We start from the raw sequence: 27,267 nt of genomic DNA on the forward strand, positions 1-27,267 counted from the left end.
ATTTCTATTCCTATATCCCAGTCCTATTCCTATGTTTGTCCTATAAACTTCTTGTGAGCGGGGACGGTTTCTTCTTGGCTACACTGCAGATGCCTAGGACAGGGCTTGGCATTTGGTAGCTGTCCTAAATCAACAGAACAAAGTCAGAAAGGCTAAGTGGGGCTTTCAGCCCTTGCTTTTCACGATTTCCAGCAGGGCACAGAGGCCAATGCTGCCCCCACGGCAAAGCAAACAGACGTCATGGAAAGCAGCCCCGCCCCCACAGGGATAGGCAGCCCGGACCTGGGCTGCCGGACCCTGAAGGAGGCTGAACCGCGGAATCCAAGGTCGTGGGACCTTGCATCCGACGGAACCAAACGGCGGCGCTCAAGGAGCCACCCGGACTCTGCTTGGAACGGAAGCGCAGCGGCCGCCGCTTCCGGGTTGCTGGTGGGCGCCGAGGGCCGGGGTTTCGCCGAGGCGATGTTGCCCTTCACGGTGAACTTCAAGGTGTCTGCGCGCACCCTCACCGGGGCCCTCAATGTTCACAACAAGGCGGCGGTGGACTGGTGAGGGCGCCGCGCTCCGAGGCGGCCGGGCTCGGCCAGGAGTGTGTAGGGGAAGGGGAAAGAACGAGAGATTTCACCCCCCTGGTTAATTTTGGCCTCGCCAAGCCGCGGGGGCTGCCTTCACGCTAGAGACTTTCTTTTCATGCTGGGTTTTTGTTGTTTCTATAAAAGGAGTAAATGCCCCACGGGCGAACCCTCCTTGTGCAAACAGAGTTGTCCCGTTTCTCCCAAATTCTTGCTTTTTGCTCTTTCGCCCCGCACCTTCGCCCCCATCCCCTTCTCGTTTCTTTCCCTTGCCGCTGACCTCCAGCTTGTCTCCCACCGCCATCAATTCCCCTGCCCACTTTCTCTTCCCCAATTTGTGCCTTCCTTCTGTGTCTTATACCTTTTTCTTGCCTGTAGCTATTCAACAGCTTTGCCAGACGAGGCGCCTGTTTCCTTACCTGTCATCTCACCTTTACCTTTTCACTGTAAACCAGCACCGCAACTCCGACCGTGAACCCTGAGGCATAAAGCAAAATTCTGTACGGCACGTTAGCCAGAGGACTGAAACCTCCTGTCTGTCCAGTGTTGGCCTTATACATGCTTACGGCTGTATACGCATGTCTCTTAGAAACTTTTTTTTTATCCAAGTGAAAAACAAATGTCAACATTTTCAAGTTAGCTAGACGTTTTATTTAAATGAGATAAGGTAAAATACTGACCTTTATGCTTAAATAATAATTTTGTTAATGGTAGCATATATTAGATTTGCGATTTATTTTAGCATGTCTCTTGGCAAGAGAGAACTTAAGTCTTTGTTTTGTACTTAAGTTTTCATGTCACTGTTTTGTTAGGGGCTGGCAAGGTTTAATTGCTTATGGATGTCACTCGCTTGTAGTAGTGATCGATTCCAATACTGCGCAAACTCTTCAAGTTTTAGAAAAACATAAAGCTGATGTGGTCAAGGTAAGTCAAATTCCGCTTTCACCCTATAACGTATTGTCTATTCAGAAGTTTTATACCACTGGATTCTCATCAAGTCATATGTATAAATGTTGAATAGTTTTTAGATATGATAATTTATCGGGGTATTCTGGTGTAGGCTAGGGTATGTATGATTTAATGGCAATCCAAGATGAGCTCTTAGGTGATTTTGAAGCCAATAGTCAACACCAATTCTACCATTTACCAGAATACTTAGTATATGCCAAGATTTGAGCACTTAGCATATGCTAAGCATTTACAGATGAAAGCCCTCAAGCAATTCATTGTCTAATGAGGAACAATGAAAACACAAATACAGTTTGATAAGTGAACTCTGTGGAAAGACAAAGGAGCTACCTATCACCTAGTTTTGGGATCTGGGGAGAGTCACAGAAGTCTTTCCAGTTTAGGGACTGGTCAGCCATGGTTAGCAAGTGAGGAATTGGGGAAGAGGCACCCCAGGAAAAAGGAAGGATAGGCACAAAGGTAAGTAGGGTGTAAAGATGGCTAAAAGTAGGGATATACTTAAAGGGGTGATCGAAGAGGAGGCAGCCAGAGAAATTCATCCTTCCTGCAAGTGTTTCAAGGTTCTCAAGGAATTAGGATTTTTAAGTCGGCAGTTGATAAGGTCCTATTGGCATCTTGGGAAAACTTACTCTGGCAGCAGTGCAGGATTTCTTGGAGAAAAGGCAAGATGGGGCAGGGAGATCGTTTAGGAGAGTTTTGCTGTAATTTTAGCAGGAAATTCGAAGGGCCTAAAATTAAGCCAAGGCATGAAGGAGTCCTATTCAGGAGCTGCTTAAGGAGTAAACTTGATAGGGGTGCCTGGGTGGCTCAGTCGGTTTAAGTGTCTGACTCTTGATTTCAGCTCAGGTTATGATCTCAGGGTCGTGGGATTGAGCCCCGCGTGGGACTCTGCATGAACGTGGAGCCTGCTTGGGATTTTCTTTCTCAAAAAAAAACAAAAAACAAACAACTTGATAGCCTTTATAGTAGTCAGTTTAAGGAGAGTCGAAGCCATAGAATGATTCCAAGTTCTCTCTGAATAAGTGAATGATGTTGCTATGACAAGGTGAGTAGGTATGAAATCAGTGAGTTAAATCAGTGAATTCTAGTGACCTGAAATTTTGGGGGAGAGGATTAGAGCTAGAGGTTTGGGGTTTTGGTTTGTTTGTTTTTGGTAATAGCTTTATTGAGATACTCCTACCATAAAATTCACCCACTTATGGTGTACAATATCCATGGTCTTTAATATGTTCATAGAATTGTGTAGCCATCGCTGCAGTTTCATCACTGAATAGAAGCCCAGTACCTATTAGTAGCTGCCTCTAATCTTTCGTTTCCTCATCCCTAGGCATCCAGTAAAATAGTTTCTGTAGATTTGCCTATCCTAGACATTTCATATAAATGAAGTAATAACAATATGTGGACTTTTGTGCCTAGCTTCTTTCACCTCTCACTCAAGGTTCATCCATGTTTTAGCACGTTTCAGTACTCCGTTCCTTTTTATTGCTAAAGAATATTCCACTCTGAGTATACCACATGTATTGATGGACATATGGGTATTTCCCACTTTTTAGGTATTAGGAATAATGCTGCTATGAACATGTATGTACAAGTTTTCATGCACACATGTGTTTTCATTTCTCTTGGGTGCATACTGGGGAGTGGAATTGCTGACTCATATGGTAGCTCTGTGTTTAACCTGTTTAGGAACTTCCAGACTATTTCCAAAGAGGCTGCACCATTTTACATTCCCATTAGCAGTATATGAGGATTCCAGTTTCTCTACATCCTCAGCGATGTTGGTTTTTCTCTGTCCTTTTGATTGTAGCCATCCTCCTGGGTATGAAGTGGTTCTCATTGTGGTTTTGGCGTGCATTTCCCTAGTGACTAATGATGTTGGACAACTTTTCATCTTTTTGTGTGTTAATTGGCCATTTGTATATCTTCTTTGAGAAGTGTCTATTTTAGTCCTTTGCCCATTTTAAAATTGTATTATCTTCTTATGGAGTTGTTAGAATTGTTTATATATTCTACAGGTGTGTTCATCAACTGATGTCTCTTAGGAGACATATGGTTAGTAAATATTTTCTCTCGTTCTGTAAGTTGTCTTTCACTCTCTTGATGGTGTCCCATAAAACATGAAAGTTTTTTTTTATTATTATTATTTTAACGTTTATTCATTTTTGAGAGACAGAGAATGAGCAGGGAAGGGGCAGAGAGAGGGAGACACAGAATCTGAAGCAGGCTCCAGGCTCTAAGCTGTCAGCACAGAGCCCAGTGCAGGGCTTGAACTCACGAACAAACTGGATCATGACCTGAACCGAAGTTGGACACTCAACCGATTGAGCCATCCAGGTGCCCCAAACATGAAAGTTTTTAATTTTGATGTCCAATATGTCCATTTTTTCTTGTTTTTTCTGTTATTAAAATTTACGCCTTTGTTTTCCTCTAAGAAATTCTAAAGTTTTAGCTCTTAGATTTAGATTCATAATCCATTTTGAATTAATTTTTATATATAATGTGAAGTAGGGAAAATTCAGATGCCTTGTATCCTGCGATCTTGTTATTAAACTCATTAGACCTAGTAGCTCTGGGGACACTTTTTACATAGTCATGTTATCTGCAGATAACAGTTTAGTTTTTTCATTGATAATCTATTATGTCTTCTATTTTTTTTCTTGTCATATTCATATTGCATTGGCTAGGACCTCTACTATAATGAATAAGAATGGTGAGAAAATACTCTTGTTCCTGAGCCCAGGGGGAGGGCATTCAGTCTTTCACTGTTAAGTCTGAGGTTAGGTACAGGGTTTTATTTTGAGAAAAATAGGTTCTCTCTCTCACCTACTCCCCAATCTTTTTGGCATTTCTGGAGTTTTCACTTCTTTGTGTGGATCCGTGTTTCAGTCTGGTATTATACTCCCTTTGCTTGAAGAAATTCCTTCAAGTTCTTGAGGTATATGTCTAATATATAGGATGATTCTTTTGGCTTTTATTTGTCTATAAAGGTATTTCATCAGTTTTTTTCTCTTATAATGCTTTAAAGATATTCCACTGTATGTGCAAACTCAAACACACAGCATTGCATAACTTCTGAGAGAAATTCTTATCTTTATTTCTCTACATGCAATGTATGTTTTCTCATTTGGCTGCCTTCAAGATTTTCTCCTTATCCTTAGTTTTAGCAGTTAGATTAGGATATATCTAGGTGATTTTAAACACACACACACACACACACACACACACACACACACACACACACTGCTTGGCATTTACATAAATGGAATTCAAGCACTTAAATACATGCATACGGTCAATTCTTATCTATGATAGTTTTATTCTGTAAAGTTGATGCAAACGCTGAAATTGGTGAATACTGAAATGTTGATTACTTCTAGAGGAAATACAGGTTAGGTTCCTGTGAGCCTCCTGTCATAACATTTTCATCAGCTGATCAGTATATAACCTTGTTTCACATGTGTTTTTGTTGATTCATTAACGTTGAGCTCACAGCCAGCAGCACTAAAGCTCATGCCTGAACAGAGCTTATCTCGTGTTTTTTCCAGAAGGCACATCACAGCTTCTTGGGCTTGGGACCACTAGATAGCACTTGGGCACTGTGCTTGGGGACCATTTTGAATTTGAACAATGAAATCCTCAAGAAAAAGCACAAAACGTAAAAGACTCTTAACTATAGAGAACAAACAGAGGGTTGAAGGAGGGGTGGTGGGTGGGAGGGGGGATGGGCTAAATGGATAAGGGGCATTAGGGAAGACACTTGTTGGGATGAGCACTGGGTGTTATACAGAGGGGATGAATCCCTGGAATCTACTCCTGAAATCATTATATCACATATGCTAACTAACTTGGATGTAAATTAAAAAGTAAATAAATTAAAAAAAAAAACAATGCTTGTTTGCGTTATGAGAGCTAAAACAAGCACATTTTGTTTTATGTGGGAATTTTCACCCCTGTGCATGTGTCTGTGAATGACAGTGAAAGCCCTGCAAATACTGATTTTTTTAAATAAAAGCATCAATTTCAGTGAGGAGGCAAACTCACAAAGCATCTGCAAATAATGAGTCCTGACTGTATACACACAAAAATATACACATAAATGCACATTCAAACATGTATGCTCTTACACATTTATACACATATGTTTTATTAAAAAGATTCTGGCCTGAGGAAAAGATGTATTACAATAGAATTTTAAGCCTTCTCAACACTAAAGTTCAGGAAATGTTTTGTTGCTATCTTTTTCGTGAATGCTGTAGGAATTGGTTTCATACTTCCCTGCCTTAGCATTAGGCATAAACGTGTGTTTACGTATATATACGCACAAGTATCTATATGCATATGTTTATGTATGTATATATTGGAAGATTCTGTGGCATTTGGGTTCATTTATTAAACACATACTTGCTGAGCACTAGCTTTGGCACTGTGTTAAGGTCTGGGGATAGCAATATGACTGAGCCCTGTGTGATCCTGCCCCGTGGAGCTTACAATTCATGGGTTGGTGATATAGGTCAGAACAGGGTAAATAAAGCAATTACCAATTGTTGTTTGGAAAATCCTTTGAAGAAAACAAGCTGGATGCTGAGCTAGGACAGTGGGGAGATCGTGGCCTTGGAAGGCCATGGCTTCGGGCAAAATGAAGACCATATGTTTTATTCCTGTCTCTAACCATCGGTATTTAATGCTCAGGATTAACCTGATTTGTGCCAGAATTCTTGTGGTTTTTATTTTAAAAATTCCTCTCTTAAGATGTTGCTTGAGGTATGAAGCATTCCTTTTTTTTTTTTTTTCCAGAGAGGAAAAATTAACATTTTTTCCCCCAATTTTAGGAAAAGGACAGTTAGAGGTTTTTTGCTTGCTTTTATTTTTTCCTATTTTTTCCTCTGCAAGGCTTTGGTCTTTTTAAGTTTTCTCCTTTTAATTAGGAGAGGAGAATATGGAAAACCATTCTGCTTAGCAGTTTAGGATTTTAGATGTCTTGTCATGATTAGATCTTATGATTGCAATGCAACTTAAAAAACATCACAAATAATAAGTCTGATTTTTTGAGACAGAAACCAGTTTCCTGTTTATTCTTTCTAAATATTTTTGTAACATAAGTGCAGACTGTATTTGGGGTTCTGGTTGATGTTCTATGAAAATTGTGTTTAGTTTCATCCAGTACAAGTATTTACTTGATTTGATTTCTTCTTGATACTAGGTTAAATGGGCCAGGGAAAATTATCACCATAACATTGGCTCACCATATTCCTTGCGCTTAGCTTCTGCTGATGTCAATGGAAAGATCATCGTTTGGGATGTGGCAGCGGGAGTAGCTCAGTGTGAGATCCAAGAGCATGCCAAACCTATTCAGGGTGAGGAAAGTCTGTGCTCTGCTAAGTGTTTGTGTTAATACACTTACTCTTAGAATGGTTTTTCCCCCTTTAATTTCATCACTTCCCAGTTAACGCTTGATTGTGTTTAGCCTGTTCTAGTGACCTGAATCTAGCTTTCTTTTCCTTATCAGTGTATTTCTGTACGTTTCCTCAAATCTCAGCTGATCTGTGCTTCTGTAAATTGTGTTGATTTTAACATTGACTTCAGTCAAGCATGATGAGAAAAATGAAGCTGCTATAAACAATATTGTAATCTAAGCTATAACAGACGTAAACTTGGCTGAACTGCTATTTTGAATTAGCCCTCAGTGCTTACTTTCTATTAATAGAGATGATCCACATTTTATCTTCATTTGCCTATAGATCATTTATTTGTTTATGTTACTGACTTAAAACCAATATGGTATTCTTTAGATTCCAGGCTTTGACTGAGTGGCTTTCCTGACTGAATGAATTTTTTAAAAATTCATTTAAAAATGTTTTGTCGAGTGTTTTGTACTAGGTGCTGAACTAGATGTTTATTGTTTATTATTGTGAGAATAAACCTGAAACTCTGCAAAGTTCTATTAAGTAATTCCACAAAAATGTTAGGAGAATATGACCTTGATCATGGCCAGCACAGTCTAAGGCACAAAGTTTTAAGTAATGACTAGTGAAAACTGTCTTGTATTTTCTTTGAAGTAATTTGAAAATGTTGACCTTGAGGTTCTACTGTCCAGACAGCTCATTTTTATATAAAATTGTACTTTTTCTGTTCATTCTTCACATAAATACCTATATATGCAACAGAGGGAGAAGGGAAGTTGGGATTTTAAGGATTATGAAAAACAAAACAAAACAAAACAAAGTAAATGTCAAGAATACATTAGCCAAGAGTTCTGAAGTGATTTCTGAATTTTGCCTTTATCCGGTCTTTACAGATGTTCAGTGGTTGTGGAATCAAGATGCTTCCCGAGATTTACTACTTGCTATCCATCCACCAAATTATATTGTGCTTTGGAACGCAGATACCGGCACCAAACTGTGGAAGAAGAGCTATGCAGATAACATTCTTTCTTTTTCTTTTGACCCTTTTGATCCCTCACATTTAACTTGTGAGTAATAGTCTCTGGTGGAAAATGAGTTCTTCATAATATAGTTAATACTATATACATAAAATATGCACAACCCACATCGTACATCTATAAAGTGAAAACAACTGAGCAAAGCAGAGAAGTCCATATATCTGCAGCTCCTAATACAGACACTAAATCATAATCCCGTATCATTTGCAAGTATTTTGATGGTTAGAAATTTAAATCAGCAAGCTGTACCTTCACTGTGTTGAATTCGTAAATAGAATTAGATTAGCCAGGGAGAGGGAGTTGCTGGGCTATGCTAATTCAGGCTTAATTAAATTTGTTTTTCTAGGAACATTTAAAGAACCTGAGTCAAGAGTTTCATTTAGTATGTGGCCAAATTCAGTTCCTCTTTTAAAAAAACCGTTTAAATTCATGCCATGTGTCTTGAGTGCCATAAACAGACGCATGTGAGGAACAGAATAAGCCCAAGGGGATTTTTTCTTGCAGAGGTTGTTTTTGCCAGTGCGCTTTTGATAATTCACTGAGCTGCTGATCTAAAAACTAGAGTTGTTGTCAGACATGTATTTTTGTAACTAAATGATTTAGGAGAGATTCCTTATTCAGCATGTGACAGGTATTTCTTGAGCTATCACTACATGCCAGGCATAAAGGAAATGAAGGGGAAGGGGGGGTGGGATGGGCAGGTTGTCAGATTAGACAAAGTGGTCAGAATAGACTTCATTTTGATATTTGATCAAAAACTGGAGAGGTAAGGGAATTAGCTGCGGTAAAGAATGTTTTCCCTGAATTTGAATGACTCGGAGTTTTGACTTTTATCTACCGGCGTGTGTTCTTACTGAGTGTATATTTGTGTGTTGGAGAAGGAAGAGAAGGGTGTACAAACAGAAACTAAAATGGGCAGTGTGGCCATGGAGCTCCAGTAGTGTGTGGTTAGGCTTTGCGTGTTTCTATCTGTGTATACGATCATGTGCCTACATGAACTCTCTGCCTAGTTTGTGTGGTGCCGTGGGGACGCAGGGGAGGGCTGCGTTAGCTGGTCGACTCAGGGAGGGAGGGCATCATAAAAATGGGGAATGAATGAGACCTTGGAAAGTGAGTTCTGTCATCTGAAAAGGAGATAAGGCCTCAGGCTAACTTACTGCATCTCTGTAATTTGGTTGATAAAAGCACTGTATATTTCAAAGCTTCAGTTCACCCAACATCTTTGATTTACTCCTATTGAATGTGCTAAGACTGTCATAACTCTTGAATACTTCTTTGCTCTCTGTGCTTAAGGCAGCCTCACTGTCTGCAGGAAGCCAGGGTAGACAAGATTTCTCTGTTCAGATATCCTTGTAACGGCCCCAGTTTTGGAGGGAGATTATTTTTCAGTCATAAAAAGGCATAATTTGTGTTGGTAAATGTGGTGCTGCCTTCTTGAATACTTCTGTTTCCTGTACATTCATTTAGTAAGCCATTGTTGGCACTCTATTTTTACTCTAGATATGAAGAGAAAAAGAATACTCTTTCATATTTCCTGAGGTTCGGTCCGATGCTCCAGAAGAAAAAGGAAATATATTTAGATTGAATAGCTCATGATAATCATAAAAAATTAATAACACATCAAATATTTGAACTTAGCTACGTGTGATATGTAGAGTCTCTTATATATGGGATTTTTTTTTTCGTCTGTGAATTTTATATTCTGAAAAGTCTTTGGATTTTGAAGTTAACGGATATAATGAAGAAAGGTTTTTAATGAAAGTCCGTGCACTGAATTTATTTGGAAGAACAAACATTTGTTCTTTCTGCCGGCAACCGTCTGGTATCGTTTTAATATAAAACATTAATTTAAAACACTGAGCTTGGAGGCCTCCGATGAATTGTAATGGACCACCTGTTTGACTTCAACTCGGAGAACATTCCAGTTATGTTATGACTACATTACACTGCCAGTTCTATATTACTAAAATTATCATTACCTTGCTTTCAGGCTTGTATTGGAATAAAACTCTGCGCTAAACTTGATTAAACTTTAATCAGAGTTTTGCTTCTCTCAATATAGTACTCACCAGCGAGGGTATTGTATTCATCTCAGACTTCTCTCCAGCCAAGCCTCCCTCGGGCCCTGGGAAAAAAGTTTACATATCCAGCCCACACTCCAGTCCAGCTCATAACAAGCTGGCTGCAGCCACAGGGGCCAAGAAGGCTCTTAATAAAGTAAAAATCTTAATTACTCAAGAGAAACCTAGGTAAGTTACAAGTGTAAAACTAATAACCTTCATCTATTCACCGTTTATCTGCCATCCATGCATGCAGCATCATTTTTGAAGATGTACTTATACTGGTTTTCTTCTTTACCTCCCCCTTTCTTATTTCTGGTTTTGAATTTACAGGAGGAGAATGTTCTGTCTCTTCCCCAAAGAGGAGATTCTGCATTAAACATGGTTCCTTCATTTCTATTCATTGTGCTAACCTCTCCCCCACTAATTTTTACAGATCACAGTTTTTGACTTCAGTTTTTTTTTATCTCTGAAAGTATAAGATGAAGATTTTAAAGTTGGCTGTTGAGTACATTAAAAATTTGGGGGAAAAGCTGGATTTTCATTTTAAATATATTTTCCTGACTTAAATGCCGTGCAGTCTCATTAGCTGCTAAAATATGTGTGTTTCTCTTACACATGTGAAGATGTTTCCTATACTGGTAAAGGGCCAGGATTCTAGGGAACAGTATAGCTGTGTGACTCAGAAAATTCTTTAATGTTGCTCAGATTTCAGTCTCCCAATCTCTAAAACAGTGTTCTAAAGGATTTTAGATGGTCGTTGTAAGGATTAATAGATACAGTAACTTAAGTACTTAATGTAGTGGCTGGTACTTAGCAAGCATTTATTTGGTAAATGCTACCTGTTGTTTATCTCAGAAATTGGAACGGAATAAAATTTTATTTTAAGTAGCTCATTTTATGCATTAGAAATAGATTTTAGTCCTTTTTTTCCCTAGAGAGCTATGATTGTTGTTATATTTTTATTGCTTTGGCAGTTTTTTGGCATTCATTTTAAAAAGGCTCTTATTTTTAATGTGCTAAAATTATTCTCTCTAGATTTTATGGTTAATTACCTGAAAAATATATGCTAAAATACAAATAGCTCTACAAATATATTCTGAATTTATATATAAGTATCATTTTTATGTATTCAGCCATAGGCTGATTGCATTCACTAATTTATCCCCCACCCTGTGCCGAAATAATTTAAGATTGTTCCTTAAATGCCTTAAGAGAATTTTCTATTTTTTTTTTTTTTTTGTTTGATTCTGTGTTATAAATACATCTTTTGAAGTCTGAATTGTTTTATGTTATGATTTGGGGAAATGAATTCCTAGTCCCTTCGAATAGAACCACTCCAGGTGCATTCACATCCATCATTACATATCCAACTACAGTTCTGGGCAGCATTACGGTGCCTATTTTATAAGTGAGGAAATTGAGTTCCACATTGTTTGAAATATGTTCCTCAAGCTTGCCCAACTAGGAAATGGCAGAGCCAGGATTTTAATGCAAGCTGTGTCCCTCTTCTAGTCCTCTAGTCTAACTTTATTTTAATTTGAAACATTTTAATCATTATAGAAAAGGAAAATAGCACATAATTATATGTTTATTCCTATTTAAATATGTTTAATATGAAAAGTTGTGATTAAACATATGCAAGTCACAAACGACTAAAATGATCCTTGAGTCTCTTGAACAGTCTTCTGCAATCGTTATATAGTTTTATTAATTTTATTTACACAGAAGAAAATGCTGTGATAAGTGAATATGATGCCCTACTTTGTTTCAAAAAAGATTTAAGACCACTTAAAAGTGAATGAAGGCAGAGGGGAAGTGACTTGCCCAAGGCCATACAGATAGTTCATTGACTCCTGATCCAGGGGCCCTAATTGGCCGAATTATTTTTGTTTTGATGCTGAGTCTTGATTTCAGCAGTCTGTCTGGTACCTTTTTTTTTTTTTTTTTAATATTTGAGAGAGAGCACACGAGTTGGGGAGAGAGGAGAGAATCCCAAGCGGGCTTCACTCTCAGCACGGGGCCCGACGTGGGGCCCTAGCCCACGGACCGTGAGATCATGACCTAAGCCAAAGTCAAGAGTCGGATGCTTAACTGACTGAGCCACCCAGGTGCCCCTGTTTGGTGCTTCTAATTGCAAAATAAAAATAAAACTACTGGGGCAGCTGGGTGGCTCAGTCGGTTGAGCATCTGACTCGGTTTCGGCTCAGGTTGTGATCCCAGAGTTGTGGGATCGAGCCCTGTGTTGTGCTCCACACTCAGCATGGAGCCTGCTTGGGATTCTCTTCCCCTTCTCTGCCCCTCTCCCCTCACTCATGCTCTCTTTCTCTCTAAAGTAAACAAAATTTAAAACTTTTAAACAAGTGAATAAAACTCTCTTATGAATGCCAGTACAGTTTTGTCACCTACCGTCTTACAGACTTCGTACTTTAAATTTCTCAGAAATTTAGAAATGTCTCTAATCTATGCAATATTGTTGTCATAAATTTGGATTTTGGCACATAGTAGAGAAATAATTTTAGATGCTAGTCCCTGTTGGTCATTTCAGGAAACAATTGTACATTCACATTGACAGTTATGTGGAAAGGACAAAATTCAGTATTTTATTAGCTTTTTCTGATATGAATAAAGTCTTTGACTCATTTCTTGATGCCTAAAATACATTTACTTTTTTCAGTGCTGAATTTATAACTCTCAATGACTGCCTTCAGTTGGCATATCTGCCTTCCAAAAGAAATCACATGTTGTTACTCTATCCTCGAGAGATTTTAATCCTTGACCTTGAGGTGAATCAAACAGTGGGTGTGATTGCAATAGAACGAACGGGAGTTCCATTTCTGCAGGTATCTGTGATTTATAAATTACATCCCCAAAAGTTGATTATGAATGTTATAGAAAGAAAAAACATAATCGTAGAAATGTCCTTAGTTCCACCTTCTCTTTTCTGTTTATTTAGAAATTAACAATGTTGTCGTATATTCCGATTTTTCTACACTTTCAATTGGTTTGATTTACCCTAGAAATTCTTCTGACTGGTCTGGAGATAAGTATTGAACTATTTAAGTTACCTAGACGAAGACAAATTTTTTATGTATATAAGTGGAGTTTTTGAATGTTCATTTAGTTTAAAGCTTGGAGATTATGTGTGTATTTTTGTTTTCCTTTTATTTTTCTTTTGCCCATATTCTCTAAATATGAGTTCTGAGCTTCCCAGTATATACTCTTTAATCTATTGTGTTTTTAAAAATGATTATATTATCTTTTTAAAGGTAATACCCTGCTTTCAACGAGATGGTTTATTTTGCCTACATGAAAATGGTTGCATAACTTTACGTGTTCGAAGATCTTATAACAGCATTTTTACTACTTCAAATGAGGAGCCAGGTGAGTTTATATCTCAGAATAATATTAATGTATTTTTCTTTAGAATTTCATAAACCTTCATGTGGCAGATACCAGCCAAAGCATAGAGTTAATGGTAATCCTGGCCTTGAGAAGGTAGTATATGGTTGTGCCCTGGATCTGGCTCCACACTGACAACACAGAACCTGCTTGGGATTCTCTGTCTGTCTCTGTCTCTGTCTCTCTGTCTCTCTCTCTCTCTGTGCCCCTCTCCCATTCATGCTGTCTCTGTCTCGAAATAAATAAACTTAAAAAAAAAAAAGTAGAATATGGTCATAATATGGGGCATAAAAAAGCACAAGCCCAAGATTCATCTCTTGGTGTTACAATAGTGTTCGTCCTACACAGCAAAGAAAGTAATGATTTGTAATTCCTTCTCAGTTGTATCCATGAGCCAAGTAGGTATTATCTTTGTGAATTTTTCTTCAGCACAAGTAGGCCCAGTAAAATACCTTTGTTATTACACTCCCTGACTTCACCTCTGCTTTAGGCATTTCCATTGTAAAATGACATGGGTTAATAAGTCACCAGGGTACTCAGTTGTCATTTTCAGTCTTCTCCTGGAGAATGAAAGCAGTGTTTTGTAAAGTGATGTACTACATAAAGGCAAAGGTGACTTTCACATCTTTTGTTGAGAGCCATTATTTTCGGGCTCATTATATAGACCACTGTAAATTATGATGCTCTATAGTGTACTGTACATTACTTAATCATATCACTGTTGATCCTTTTTCAAAGTTATTTTCTTTTTTAAAAATATTAAAAAACAAGCCATATTGATTATAGTTTTTATTTTGGAAATTAAACTTGGCATAGACCGTCGTTAAATGAATTACATTTGTATTCTGAAATTAGTAGTAATTGTAAAGAGAGAAGGCATGTGTGACAGACTCTGCACTAGTGAAGGAATGATGTTCTTTTTAGTTGGGGTTTGATTTGAACTAAATAGTAGTGATACTGCTGTGGTTGTTTTCTGCCATTTAAAAGAAAACAATACTGTGTTAAGATCCAGATCCTGTCCAGGAACTTACCTATGATTTACGAAGCCAATGCGATGCCATCAGGGTGACAAAAACCGTGCGTCCCTTCAGTATGGTGTGTTGTCCTGTCAATGAGAATGCAGCTGCCCTCGTTGTGAGTGACGGCAGGGTCATGATATGGGAGCTGAAGTCTGCTGTTTACAACCGAAGCTCACGGAACAGGTAAATGAATCAACGGGATCATTTTCTGGTTTGTTTCCTCTTTTTAAAAGATTACCAGAATCATATGAAAATAGCAGGCACTTTTATTCCTACAGAAAATATTTTTAAAGTGAGAATTCAGACTTTGGATTATCAGGGAATTGTGTAAATCTGCCAGGGAAATTTGCCTATGGGTAAGATTAATAAGTACTGTAAAAGTGGGTAGAATGCCATGATCCGAAAATGGTAATTTGAGTTACTGAAATGTGACGTCGGTTTTAAATATGTGAAATCATGTAATTGTTATGTCTTTGCAGTAGTTCTGGTGTGTCACCTTTATATTCACCAGTGTCTTTCTGTGGAATTCCTGTAGGAGTGCTACCGAATAAACTCCCAGACCTCTCCTTAGACAACATGATTGGTAAGCTATTTTCTTTCCTCTAACGTTTAGGTTAGGTATTCTTCTTGAAGGGCAAAATTAATAGTCTCTGGTTTGCAATTATTATAAAGTCAAAGTTAATACTTGAGAAAACTAAAATGTGGAATCATTCTTCCCTCAATAAATCCGAGAGTATGAAATATTTAAGCATAAAAGCCTAGATGAGCATTACAGTTATTAGAATTAGAAAACGTTCATTCGTGAGAGATTCTGATTTAAATGAAGGGGATGACATTAGGCCTCCGAATGCCAGATGTAGTCTGTGCTGAGTCCTGCCCTACCTCCCCAGGGCCTTCACGCTGGCTGGTCCCTTCACTCTGAACACATACTTTCTTTCTCTCCCTTTCTGCTACTCCTAATTCAAGATTCAGCTCGAGTGTTGCTTTCTTTAGTCTCCCTAGCCTGACCTAAATGGTCTTCATTTGTGGTCCCTAACAGTGGTCGGTTGATTGTAGTGATTTTGTTTCCTCCAGTAAATTATAAACCCTGTAAGTTTGGGTCAGTGTTTGATTCCACTTTGTATCCTGAGCACTCAGCAAAGAGCCTTGTACATTCAAGATGTGCAGTATACATTTGTTGAAGGAACAAAGTGAGCAGTTTTAGAAAAAGGTTATTTTAAACATTTTGATGTACATTTTAAAATTTTCATGTTGGGGATTCTTTCAACAAATATTTAATTACAGATAAAATATTGTTTCAGAGTTATTTAAGTATTATAGGGTCAGTATATACTAGAGGAAGAATGAGGATTTATGATTTCAAATATTGTACAACTAGAAATTATAACTATGCCAAGGAGTTTTGATGTCTAATTCTTTGAAAATTGTGGCTCTGGCTCATAAAGGATTTTCTGTACCGTTATTTGTAAAATTGATATTATTTAGTAGGTTTTTTTTTTTTTAATGCTGATGATGATTATACTAGAAAGAACATTACCATATTGATCTTTAAAAAAAATTTTTTTTAACATTTATTTATTTTTGAGAGAGAGGGAGAGAAAGAGGGACAGAGCGCGAGCAGGGGAACCCACGGACCATCAGATCATGACCTGAGCTGGGTGTCAGATGCTTAACCAACTGAGCTACCCAGGCACTCCTCCTTTATTAATCTTTTTAATCAGAGATGACATTTGGGGCACCTGAGTGGCTCAGTTGGTTAAGCATCTGACACCCAGCTCAGGTCATGATCTCACGGTCTGTGGGTTCAAGCCCCACGTTGGGATCTGTGCTGACAGCTGGGAGCCTTGAGCCTGCTTCGGATTTTGTGTCTCACTCTCTCTCTGCCCCTCCCCCGCTTGTGCTCTGTCTCTCAAAAATGAATAAAAGTTTAAAAAAAAAATTTTTTTTTAAATCAGAGATGACATTTATTGGTGCTGTGCTAAATGCCCTGCATGTTACCTTAATAACCCTGCAAGGTGGGTAATACTATTCTTATTTCTATTTTATGTAAGTGGGAACTGAGACCCAGAGAGATTTAAAAAACTTGTCCCAAACCACACAGCCAGTAAGTGGAAGAGCCCCCATGTGAGCCCAGTCACCCGGTCTGGAATCTGCTCCTTGACCATGACCTCCAGTCCTGGCTGCTCTACTATGATCTTAGGCAAAACCTGACTTCTCCAGGCCTTGCTTTTCTCACGATTCTTCCCACTTGCAAAATCCTTTTGCTCAATGACACTAACTTGTATATTTAAAATTCTTTCTCCTCATCTTCCAAACATAATCCATATGAGGAAGTTTAGACACATACTTGTTTTGCAGAATTCATTTTGTCAGTAACACAGTTTGCTGAGTTAATTGACCTTGTCTTCACTTAATATAAAATATTAAAGTGAAAAGAATTATAAACACTCATGCATAGAACTAATCAGTAATATGAAGCCCACAGGAGGCTGAAATTTCATGCTGTTTAGGTATCTAAGTGATATAAATTACATTTTTTTAAGAGACAAAAGGATACGGATTGTATACAATTCCTGACAATGTAGTTGATTTAAAAGCATTAAATAAATAAAGCTTTGTTACTTGAAAACATTTTAATTAAAACTTTTAATTAAACTTTTAATTTGAAATTCACTATGTCCTTAGTGATAATTGAAAGCAATTCATTTAAATACAGAGGCCTGATTTATATTCATTGGGTAAAGCCTGCTGCTTTTTAAGGCTTAATCTGCCCTACCTTGTGAATTGCCTCTATGGGAGAAGTTTGAAGAAAAATATGGCCATTCTCAGAAGTCAACTCCAAGCTACAGAGGGTTGGTAAACATGGTACCTATATGTTGAACTTCACATTCCTTTAGACTCTGTTTTTTGTTACCAAAGGCTGATATCAATTGTATCACTGATCTTAAGGGATCATTTTATTTGGATTAAATTGACGGCCATTTTTCCTGTACATCTTATGAATTTTAAAGTGTCGCTTTATTAAAACGACTTTATAGCTTCAGAAAGTTATAGTCAACATTCAGAGTCCCATCATCCACTTACAGTAATTATTTACATTTTCCCCTTTCACAGTGTATGTGTGGTGTGTGCATACATATGTATATGTATGTGTCTACACACACCCACACTCATGTATCCTTTATTATGTGTTCTTGACGACTATGTCCCGGTATTCAGTAGTGGTTTATAGGAAGAAAATTTGTATATTATACTCTTTTTAGTGAGTGGTCTTGATTTTGTTGTACTCTTCATATTCACGTTTTGTTAAAATGGTTTTACCGAATCTATTTAGTTTGAGACTTAATAACCTACGTATAAATGCTATATCTGAAAATAATGCCCATCTGACTGTCAACCATGACAGTTTACACATTATTTATACCATATATTAACATATATTCTCATGTTTGTATGTAACATATATAACTTATTTATATATGTTATTTTTTATGTTTATATATGAAGTATTTAATTATAAGGCTTAAATTTTATAATTACATTGACACACTAAGATTTCCCATTAGAAATCTAGATGGGTTCTTTGAACCTGCAGTTGGTGATTACTATTTTATGTATACTTGAGCAAGTGCATCAGTTTGAAAAGCAACCCTTTAAAAAGGCAGGAGGTAAGGTGGGAATGTACTGCAATATCCCACTCCGTAGAAGCTGCTCTCGAACCCAGGTCCCCTCATTGGCTTTGTTTGGTGTCCTCGTACCCGGAACTCAGGCTGAAATCATGCTTCTTAGATGACAGGTCCCCGAAGTCCGGACAGCAGTACTCCGGAGTGGTCTGTCCTCTGAGATGGTAGACGGTGCGGTTTAAGTCCCATAGCCAAGTACAGAACCACTGTTCAGCTGTAGCCCCTCGGGTGCTGCGTGATACCCTGTAGGTCTGAAGAGTATTTCCACTGAAAAGTTTCTTTACCTTTCAGCATACGTTATAATGAATATGTTTGTATTTTTGATTACCGATCAGGGCAAAGCGCCATCGCCGGGGAGGAGCATCCTAAAAGCCCCGTTCTGCAGGAAGTGCACCTCAGGTTCCTGCTGACGGGACTGCTTTCAGGGCTGCCCTCACCTCAGTTCGCCATCCGCATGTGCCCGCCGCTGACCACAAAAAACATCAAGGTGTATCAGCCACTGCTTGCTGTTGGTGCGTATTGGACCTTTTCTTTTTTTAGTCCTTCATGCCTCCTTTCGTTTATAAGACATTTAAGTTTGCTGGTTACTGGAAAATCCTTTCTTTGAGGATAAGGACGAAGAGGCCCAGTGAAATCACGTATATACACATCTTAAAGTATTTTGCTTCTTGGGGCGCCTGGGTGGCTCGGTCACTTAAGAGTCCAACTCTTGACTTTGACTCAGGTCATGATCTCTCACTGTGTGAGTCTGAGCCCCGCATCAGGCTCTGCTGACAACGTGGGGTCTGCTTGGGATTCTGTTTCCCTCTCTCTGTGCCCCTTCCCTGCTTGCTCTCTATCTCTTCTCAAAATAAAAATAAACTTAACATTTTTTTTCTTTTTTCTGTCCTTTTAAGCCACCCTTTTTAGTCACTTAATTTAATTTAAAAATTTTTTAAGTTTATTTATTTTGAGAGAGAGAGTGTGAGCACAAGGTAGGGGCAGAGAGAGAGAATCCCGAGAAGGCCCTGTGCTGTTAGTGTGGAGCCCAATGTAGGGCTAGAACTCATGAATTGTGAGATCATGACCTGAGCCCAAACAAAGAACCTACCAAGCCATCCAGGCGCCCCTGTTCATTCATTTTGATCGCAGTGTTCACTCCTCCACCTGACCCTGGGTGATAGAGCCCCTGACACAATGGGTATCTTTCTGAAATGTTAAGAGGATAATCCCTGTGTGATGCTGAATCCAGATTCCTTGTCTTCTTTTGGACTACCCAAGGCTTATTCTGTGCATGTCATTTTGTTTTGGGTTTTTGTTAATGAATAACACAATCACAGCTAGTATTTTAATGATAGCAGTGCTCTTCATCTGGTATGAATTGTGTATGAAATGTTGTTTAAAGTGACTGTGGTCTCTCTAAAATAAGATTTGCCTTTTGGGTTGAAATTGCAAAGTTTTGTAGTATAGATAGAAAATTGGTCTGGGTTTCAACTTGCTGTCACATTAACTTATAGTAATGTGAGTAACCTAACTTCCTTTATAGAGGAAAGCAAATTTTAATTTGCTATTAAGTATATAAGGTTAAAGTCCATTTCTCTATAATTTCAAAAAGTATATTCATTTGAAATTGTCAACATTTTTTCTTAAGAGGCTGTTGGTTGGCTTCTGGCTTTCACTCTGGGCCTGTAACACGATTTGTGATTTTTTTTTTTTTATCCTAAAATGAAAACCTGACCCACAGTTATTTTGTTGCTAGGATGTCTCAGCGTCTCAGCTAACAGTTGACTTGTGAGTACTGAAGGCTCACTGGAGTAATTCTATTTGTCAGTGTTCTGATTTTCCCATTTTTCCTATCACTGTCTTCCAAAAGTGGTTTGCGTTTTAAGGTTTGGTAGTCTGTGTGTACGTGTGTCCACATTTATGTAAATCAAATATTTAGTTTTTGCTTCAGAAACTATTAAGCCTCTTATAGAAATTTTAATTGGAATTTGTCAGTGTACATTATATGGACGTGCATGTACAGTGTCAGTATACCTAATTTGTGAAATAGGATTTGGTCAGTTTCTTGGAGAAAATTACTTCTTGGCACAGCTAAATAATAAGAGCTGAGTCGGGATCTGAGATTTCTCTCTTTTTAAAAATTTTTTTTTACAACTTCTTTTAAGTTTATTTTTATTTATTTTGGGAGAGCGAGTGAGCAAGGGGGTGGGGGGGAGAGGGCGAGGGCAGAGAGAGGGAGACAGAATCTCAAGCAGATGCGACACTGTCACCACAGAGCCTGATGTGGGGCTCAAACTCACAAACCCGTGAGATCATGACCTGGGCTGAAATCAAGATTTGGATGCTTAACCGACTGAGACACCCAGGCGCCCCAGGATCTGAGATTTCTATTGTAGAAGAAGCTCTATTGTACTGGTATGTCGTGACAGTCAAGTCATTTATTGAGTTTAATACAATCACAAAGTAAAAGGAAAAAACATAAAGAAGTGCCTAAGCTTTTGTAGAGTCACTAGGGGAAAAGAGGCAGAGTTCCACTGTGGAATTCTTCCTCCTATAGCACTCCTAGAAGATTAGATCATAGGTTCAGCATCATCAAAACTTGCAGAATATAGATATCATTTGATTATTATGAAGATCTGTTAATTGAAAGATTTTAGTAATTTTTTAGATATTGTCTCAGCGCTAGAAGTGACTAATTATTGTGGAATAGATGATAAATGCACCCAAGTATGATAGTGTATTTTCCTAAAATAGTTTTATAAAATATTTAATGAAGCTTTATTCAGCAGGTGAGCTGAAAAATTGGAGCTTACCTAGCATTTTTACTTCTTTTATTATTATTTATTTATTATTATTTATTATTATTATTCTGTTATTTCTACATTCGATTACTTTGCATGAATCCATTCATTTTTTTAAGTCATGTGCAGTGAGAAAGTGATTGGCCAACAAGTTATACTGTTGACTTTTCTGGCTTCATTTATAAAAACATTTTAAGGACTGAAACTTTACTTTTTTAAGTATGGCCATGTCCCTTCAAATTAAATTTTAGACACACACACTACCTGAGACCATGAAAAGCATTAGGCATAATAATAACTATAAGCCAAAATTACACTGATAACAGAAATAGTACTTAGTTTGTGCTAGGTACTATACTAAGTGTTTAAAATATGTCTTCTAATTTACTCTCCAGCACATAGATTTTCTATGGGAATAAGAACACAGATTAGTATAGGTAGGTGATTTGTAAGACTGTAAGACAGAGCCAGAGCTTGACCTCAGGCTTGTAATCCACAGTGAACCGCCATACTTGACCATCTCTATGATTTATGTAATGTAAAATACAAAACAAAAAAATCTTTGTAAAGAAGAATGCAAAAGTCCTGCTTAATGAGTTCTGCTAGGTTGCCTTTTTGAGGACCAGCTATATAGTAAACACTCCAAATCTCAGAAAGTATGAGTTCTCATGTATAAAAAAGCTCAGCAAAATGCTTCTTCAAATCCTGTGTGTATTGAGTTAGAGTTTTGAAGTCTTTCTGTAAAAACCTATCCCTGGATTTAGGTAAGATTCAGACCACGTAAGATTTTTAGAGAAGAGAGAAGACAGAGAAATTAACTCTTTCTTCACTCATCGCTTGGGTTCCTTTTAGAAAAGGTAAATTTATAAAATGATGAAAATCTTGAGAAAAGACTTGTTGGAAAGATCTGGAACTCCCATTAGATTAATACCCTTCTTTTACATCATTTCGATAGGTACAGGTAATGGTTCTGTCCTGGTGTACCATCTCACCAGTGGGCTGCTGCACAAAGAGTTAAGCGTCCACTCATGTGAAGTCAAGTGAGTATGTCGTTGTGACATTGACATCACAAATATAAGAATACTGGAAAAAAGTTCTGGTAGAATTTTCTACATTGAATCCTCTGCAGAGGTGATTATTTGCCTGGAAACTTTGAACAGTGATTATTCAGGTTTAGAGTAATGGTTATGTTAATCAAGGCTGAGCACTAATTGTTTGCTTTGTGAAAGGGTATTATGCAGTGGGAAATTTTCTTTCTACCTTTTATGGCTGCATCTTATTTCTACAGTCTAGGATATCTTCTCACTAGATATCACTGCGTTTCCTTGTTCATATTTCTATTATTTGTTTTTCATGTCTGTAGAGATCCATCAGTAAGACTATTCCTGAAAAATTTGAATCAAGTTGTTTTAACTATTAACAAAGCTGATTTGTTTTTTGTTTCACCACCATGAGGAAAGGCCCAAACTGTATGGCATTTCTTCTTTCATTTTCAGAGGTGATGTGTTTTATGAGTTCTGTGCATTCAGAGATGTCTGAGGGAAGAAGGTTGCTTCCTGTTTTAATGTGCGCGCATTATCTGCTCCGTAGCTTTTTTTTTTTAATTTTTTTGGAAATGTTTATTTCTGAGACAGAGACAGACAGAGCATGAGTGGGGGAGGGGCAGAGAGAGAGGAAGACACAGAATCTGAAGCAGGCTTCAGGCTCTGAGCTGTCAGCACAGACCCCGATGCAGGGCTCGAACTCACGAACCGTGAGATTGTCACTCAACCGACTGAGCCACCCAGGCACCCAGATAGCTTCTTTTGTTGATGGCATGACTGCTTTTCTTTGCCCCAGGAAAGATGGATTGTGAAGTTATGCATGTATAATATAAATTTATCACATTTCTACCATTTTTTATCTTTTAACAAACATAAGAAAGGCTATTTTCTGTCCTTTGTACTTTATATAATTATAGGTCTCACGCATATGTTAAAATTCATATGATCCCTTAGTGAACACGTTATTCTGACTAATTGTGTTTTCTGAATGGGGAAGGGTTAACCCTTTAAGTATCACAACTTCTGATTGTGATGGAAGTTCCAGAAAAGCTTACATTGCCTTCAAGTGTTGTTTGTGGTGCAGCCCAAATGACTGTTGGTTGCCACCTTATGCTGTGCCCTCCAGCAGCCCCTTAAATACCTTTCCTTGGAGTCGTAATGTCTTTAGAAATCACTAGGGTGTCGGGTGCAGTGACACAGGTCTGAGTTTGGCCCATTTCAGGCTCTTGTTCGTCTTTTCTTCTGGTAGACCTTTCTGCCTCTGCTAATACCTGCTCTCTCCCTTTCTTGTCTGCATTTCTTCTCTTGACATTCCCTTTCACCCTTGCCTTTGTGTAGTGTTTCCTTCTGTGGGTGACACCAGCCAGTCAGACTCTCCATTTAATCGCAACGTGTTCTGAGGATTGTGTTAAGTGCTAATATTTTGCATGACCATTTCATTGTATCCCCACTACAACTTTATGTGGTAGGCACTATTTTTATTCCCATTTTACAGAAAAAAACTCAGTATTGTAATGTGTGAAACAGTAGATGGAATTTAACCTGGGCGTTTCAGGCTTCAGAACTGACCTTTATTTATAGTCCATGGGCTACATCTCCAGCTAAAAAAATGCATGTAGCACACATTTTGGCAACAAGATAAAAATGTTGACTGATCTGGGATTCATATACCTGCTTCTGGAAAATCAGGTCATTTTCATTTTTTTCTGAACACTGAAATCTTTAATAAAGACTCAATAGCTAGTTTATCAGCAAGCTATTAGTTGTTTTTTTTTTATAAAGCCATGGCAAACTAATTTTATCTCATTTTATTTATTTATTTATTTATTTATTTTAATATTTATTTATTTTCTTTTTTTTAATATGAAATTTATTGTCAAATTGGTTTCCATACAACACCCAGCGCTCATCCCAACAGGTGCCCTCCTCAATACCCATCACCCACCCTCCCCTCCCTCCCACCCCCCATCAACCCTCAGTTCATTCTCAGTTTTTAAGAGTCTCTTATGGTTTGGCTCCCTCCCTCTCTAACATTATTTTCCCTTCCCCGCCCCCATGGTCTTCTGTTAAGCTTCTCAGGATCCACATAAGAGTGAAAGCATATGGTATCTGTCTTTCTCTGTATGACTTATTTCACTGAGCATAACACTCTCCAGTTCCATCCACATTGCTACAAAGGGCCATATTTCATTCTTTCTCATTGCCACTTAGTATTCCATTGTGTATATACACCACAATTTCGTTATCCATTCATCAGTTGATGGACATTTAGGCTCTTTCCATAATTTGGCTATTGTTGAGAGTGCTGCTATAAACATTGGGGTACAAGTGCCCCTATGCATCAGCACTCCTGTATCCCTTGGGTCAGTTCCTAGCAGTGCTACTGCTGGGTCATAGAGCAGGTCTATTTTTAATTTTTTGAGGAACCTCCACACTGTTTTCCAGAGTGGCTACAGTTTGCATTCCCACCAACAGTGCAAGAGGGTTCCCGTTTCTCCACATCCTCACCAGCATCTATAGTCTCCTGATTTGTTCATTTTAGCCACTCTGACTGGCGTAAGGTGGTATTGCAGTGTGGTTTTGATTTGTATTTCCCTGATGAGGAGCGATGTTGAGCATCTTTTCATGTGCCTGTTGGCCATCCAGATGTCTTCTTTAGAGAAGTGTCTATTCATGTTTTCTGCCCATTTCTTCACTGGATTATTTGTTTTTCAGGTGTGGAGTTTGGTGGGCTCTTTGTAGATTTTGGATACTAGCCCTTTGTCCAATAACTCATTTGCAAATATCTTTTCCCATTCCACTGGCTGCCTTTTAGTTTTGTTGATTGTTTCCTTTGCTGTGCAGAAGCTTTTTATCTGCATGAGGTCCCAGTAGTTCATTTTTGCTTTTAATTCCCTTGCTTTTGGGGATGTGTCAAGTAAGAAATTGCTACAGCTGAGGTCAGAGAGGTTTTTTCCTGCTTTCTCCTCTAGGGTTTTGATGGTTTCCTGTCTCACATTCAGGTCCTTTATCCATTTTGAGTTTGTTTTGTGAATGGTGTAAGAAAGTGGTCTCATTTCATCCTTCTGCATGTTGCTGTCCATTTCTCCCAGCACGATTTGTTAAAGAGACTATCTTTTTTCCATTGGATATTCTTTCCTGCTTTGTCAAAGATTAGTTGGCCATACTTTTGTGGGTCTAGTTCTGGGGTTTCTATTCTATTCCATTGGTCTATGTGTCTGTTTTTTGTGCTAATACCATGCTGTCTTGATGATTACAGCTTTGTAGTAGAGGCTAAAGTCTGGGATTGTGATGCCTCCTGCTTTGGTCTTCTTCAAAATTACTTTGGCTATTTGGGGCCTTTTGTGGTTCCATACAAATTTAAGGATTGCTTGTTCTAGCTTGGAGAAAAATGCTGGTGCAAGTTTGATTGGGATTGCATTGAATGTGTAGATAGCTTTGGGTAGTATTGACATTTTAGCAATATTTATTCTTCCAATCCATGAGCACGGAATGTTTTTCCATTTCTTTATATCTTCTTCAATTTCCTTCATGAGCTTTCTATAGTTTTCAGCATACAGATCTTTTACATCTTTGGTTAGGTTTATTCCTAGGTATTTTATGCTTCTTGGTGCAATTGTGAATGGGATCAGTTTCTTTATTTGTCTTTCTGTTGCTTCATTATTAGTGTATGAGAATGCAACTGATTTCTTTACATTGATTTTGTATCCTGCGACTTTGCTGAATTCATGCATCAGTTCTAGCAGACTTTTGGTGGAGTCTATCGGATTTTCCATGTATAATATCATGTCATCTGCAAAAAGTGACAGCTTAACTTCATCTTTGCCAATTTTGATGCCTTTGATTTCCTTTTGTTGTCTGATTGGTGATGTTAGAACTTCCAACACTATGTTAAACAACAGCAGTGAGAGTGGACATCCCTGTCGTGTTCCTGATCTCAGGGAGAAAGCTCTGTTTTTCCCTATTGAGGATGATATTAGCTGTGGGCTTCTCTTAAATGACTTTTATGATGTTTAAGTATGTTCCTTCTACCCCGACTTTCTCGAGGGTTTTTATTAAGAAAGGATGCTGAATTTTGTCAAATGCTTTTTTCTGCATCGATTGACAGGATCATATGGTTCTTATCTTTTCTTTTATTAATGTGATGTATCGCACTGATTGATTTGCGAATGTTGAACCAGACCTGCAGCGCAGGAATGAATCCCACTTGATCATGGTGAATAATTCTGTATGCTGTTGAATTTGATTTGCTAGTATCTTGAGAATTTTTGCATCTGTATTCATCAGGGATATTGGCCTATAGTTCTCTTTTTTTGCTGGGTCTCTGTCTGGTTTAGGAATTAGAGTAATACTGGCTTCATAGAATGAGTCTGGAAGTTTTCTTTCCCTTTCTATTTTTTGGAACAGCTTGAGAAGGATAGGTATTCTCTCTGCTTTAAATGTCTGGTAGAATTCCCCATGGAAGCCATCTGGTCCTGGACTCTTACTTGTTGGGAGATTTTTGATAACTGATTCAATTTCTTCGCTGGTTATGGGTCTGTTTAAGCTTTCTATTTCTTCCTGTGTGAGTTTTGGAAGTGTGTGGGTGTTTAGGAATTTGTCCATTTCTTCCAGGTTGTCTAGTTTGTTGGCATATAGTTTTTCATAGTATTCCCAGATAATTGCTTGTATTTCTGAGGGATTGGTTGTAATAATTCCATTTTCATTCATGATTTTATCTTTTTGGGTCATCTCCCTTTTCTTTTTGAGAAGCCTGGCTAGAGGTTTATCAATTTTATTTATTTTTTCAAAAAACCAACTCTTGGTTTCATTGACGTGTTCTACAGTTTTTTTAGATTCTATATTGTTTATTTCTGCTCTGATCTTTATTATTTCTCTTCTTCTGCTGGGTTTGGGGGGTCTCTGCTGTTCTGCTTCTATTTCCTTTAGGTGTGCTGTTAGATTTTGTATTTGGGATTTTTCTTGTTTCTTGAGATAGGCCTGGATTGCAATGTATTTTCCTCTCAGGACTGCCTTTGGTGCCTCCCAAAGCGTTTGGATTGTTGTATTTTCATTTTCATTTGTTTCCATATATTTTTTAATTTCTTCTCTAATTGCCTGGTTGACCCATTCATTCTTTAGTAGGGTGTTCTTTAACCTCCATGCTTTTGGAGGTTTTCCAGGCTTTTTCCTGTGGTTGATTTCAAGCTTCATAGCATTGTGGTCTGAAAGTATGCATGGTATGATCTCAATTCTTGTATACTTATGAAGGGCTGTTTTGTGACCCAGTATGTGATGTATCTTGGAGAATGTTCCGT

General features: G+C 38.0%; 1 protein-coding gene across 2 annotated transcripts in view; it reads left to right on the plus strand.

The window, feature by feature from the left end:
• Positions 1-389: 389 nt before the first annotated feature.
• The window catches only part of WDR11 (WD repeat domain 11), a 67,961-nt gene continuing 41,083 nt past the window's right edge, over positions 390-27,267 (plus strand). For both annotated transcript variants that reach the window (XM_027063256.2, XM_027063257.2), the window contains exons 1-11: positions 390-548; positions 1,385-1,496; positions 6,742-6,895; positions 7,837-8,010; positions 10,043-10,229; positions 12,718-12,883; positions 13,310-13,424; positions 14,449-14,644; positions 14,941-15,044; positions 18,480-18,656; positions 21,883-21,967. In XM_027063256.2, the coding sequence (XP_026919057.2) occupies positions 463-548; positions 1,385-1,496; positions 6,742-6,895; positions 7,837-8,010; positions 10,043-10,229; positions 12,718-12,883; positions 13,310-13,424; positions 14,449-14,644; positions 14,941-15,044; positions 18,480-18,656; positions 21,883-21,967 (1,556 nt within the window). In that variant the 5' untranslated portion in view covers positions 390-462. The remainder of the gene's footprint in view (positions 549-1,384; positions 1,497-6,741; positions 6,896-7,836; positions 8,011-10,042; positions 10,230-12,717; positions 12,884-13,309; positions 13,425-14,448; positions 14,645-14,940; positions 15,045-18,479; positions 18,657-21,882; positions 21,968-27,267) is intronic.

Source organism: Acinonyx jubatus, chromosome D2 (genome assembly GCF_027475565.1).
Source record: "Acinonyx jubatus isolate Ajub_Pintada_27869175 chromosome D2, VMU_Ajub_asm_v1.0, whole genome shotgun sequence".
NCBI classification, from domain to species: domain Eukaryota; kingdom Metazoa; phylum Chordata; class Mammalia; order Carnivora; family Felidae; genus Acinonyx; species Acinonyx jubatus.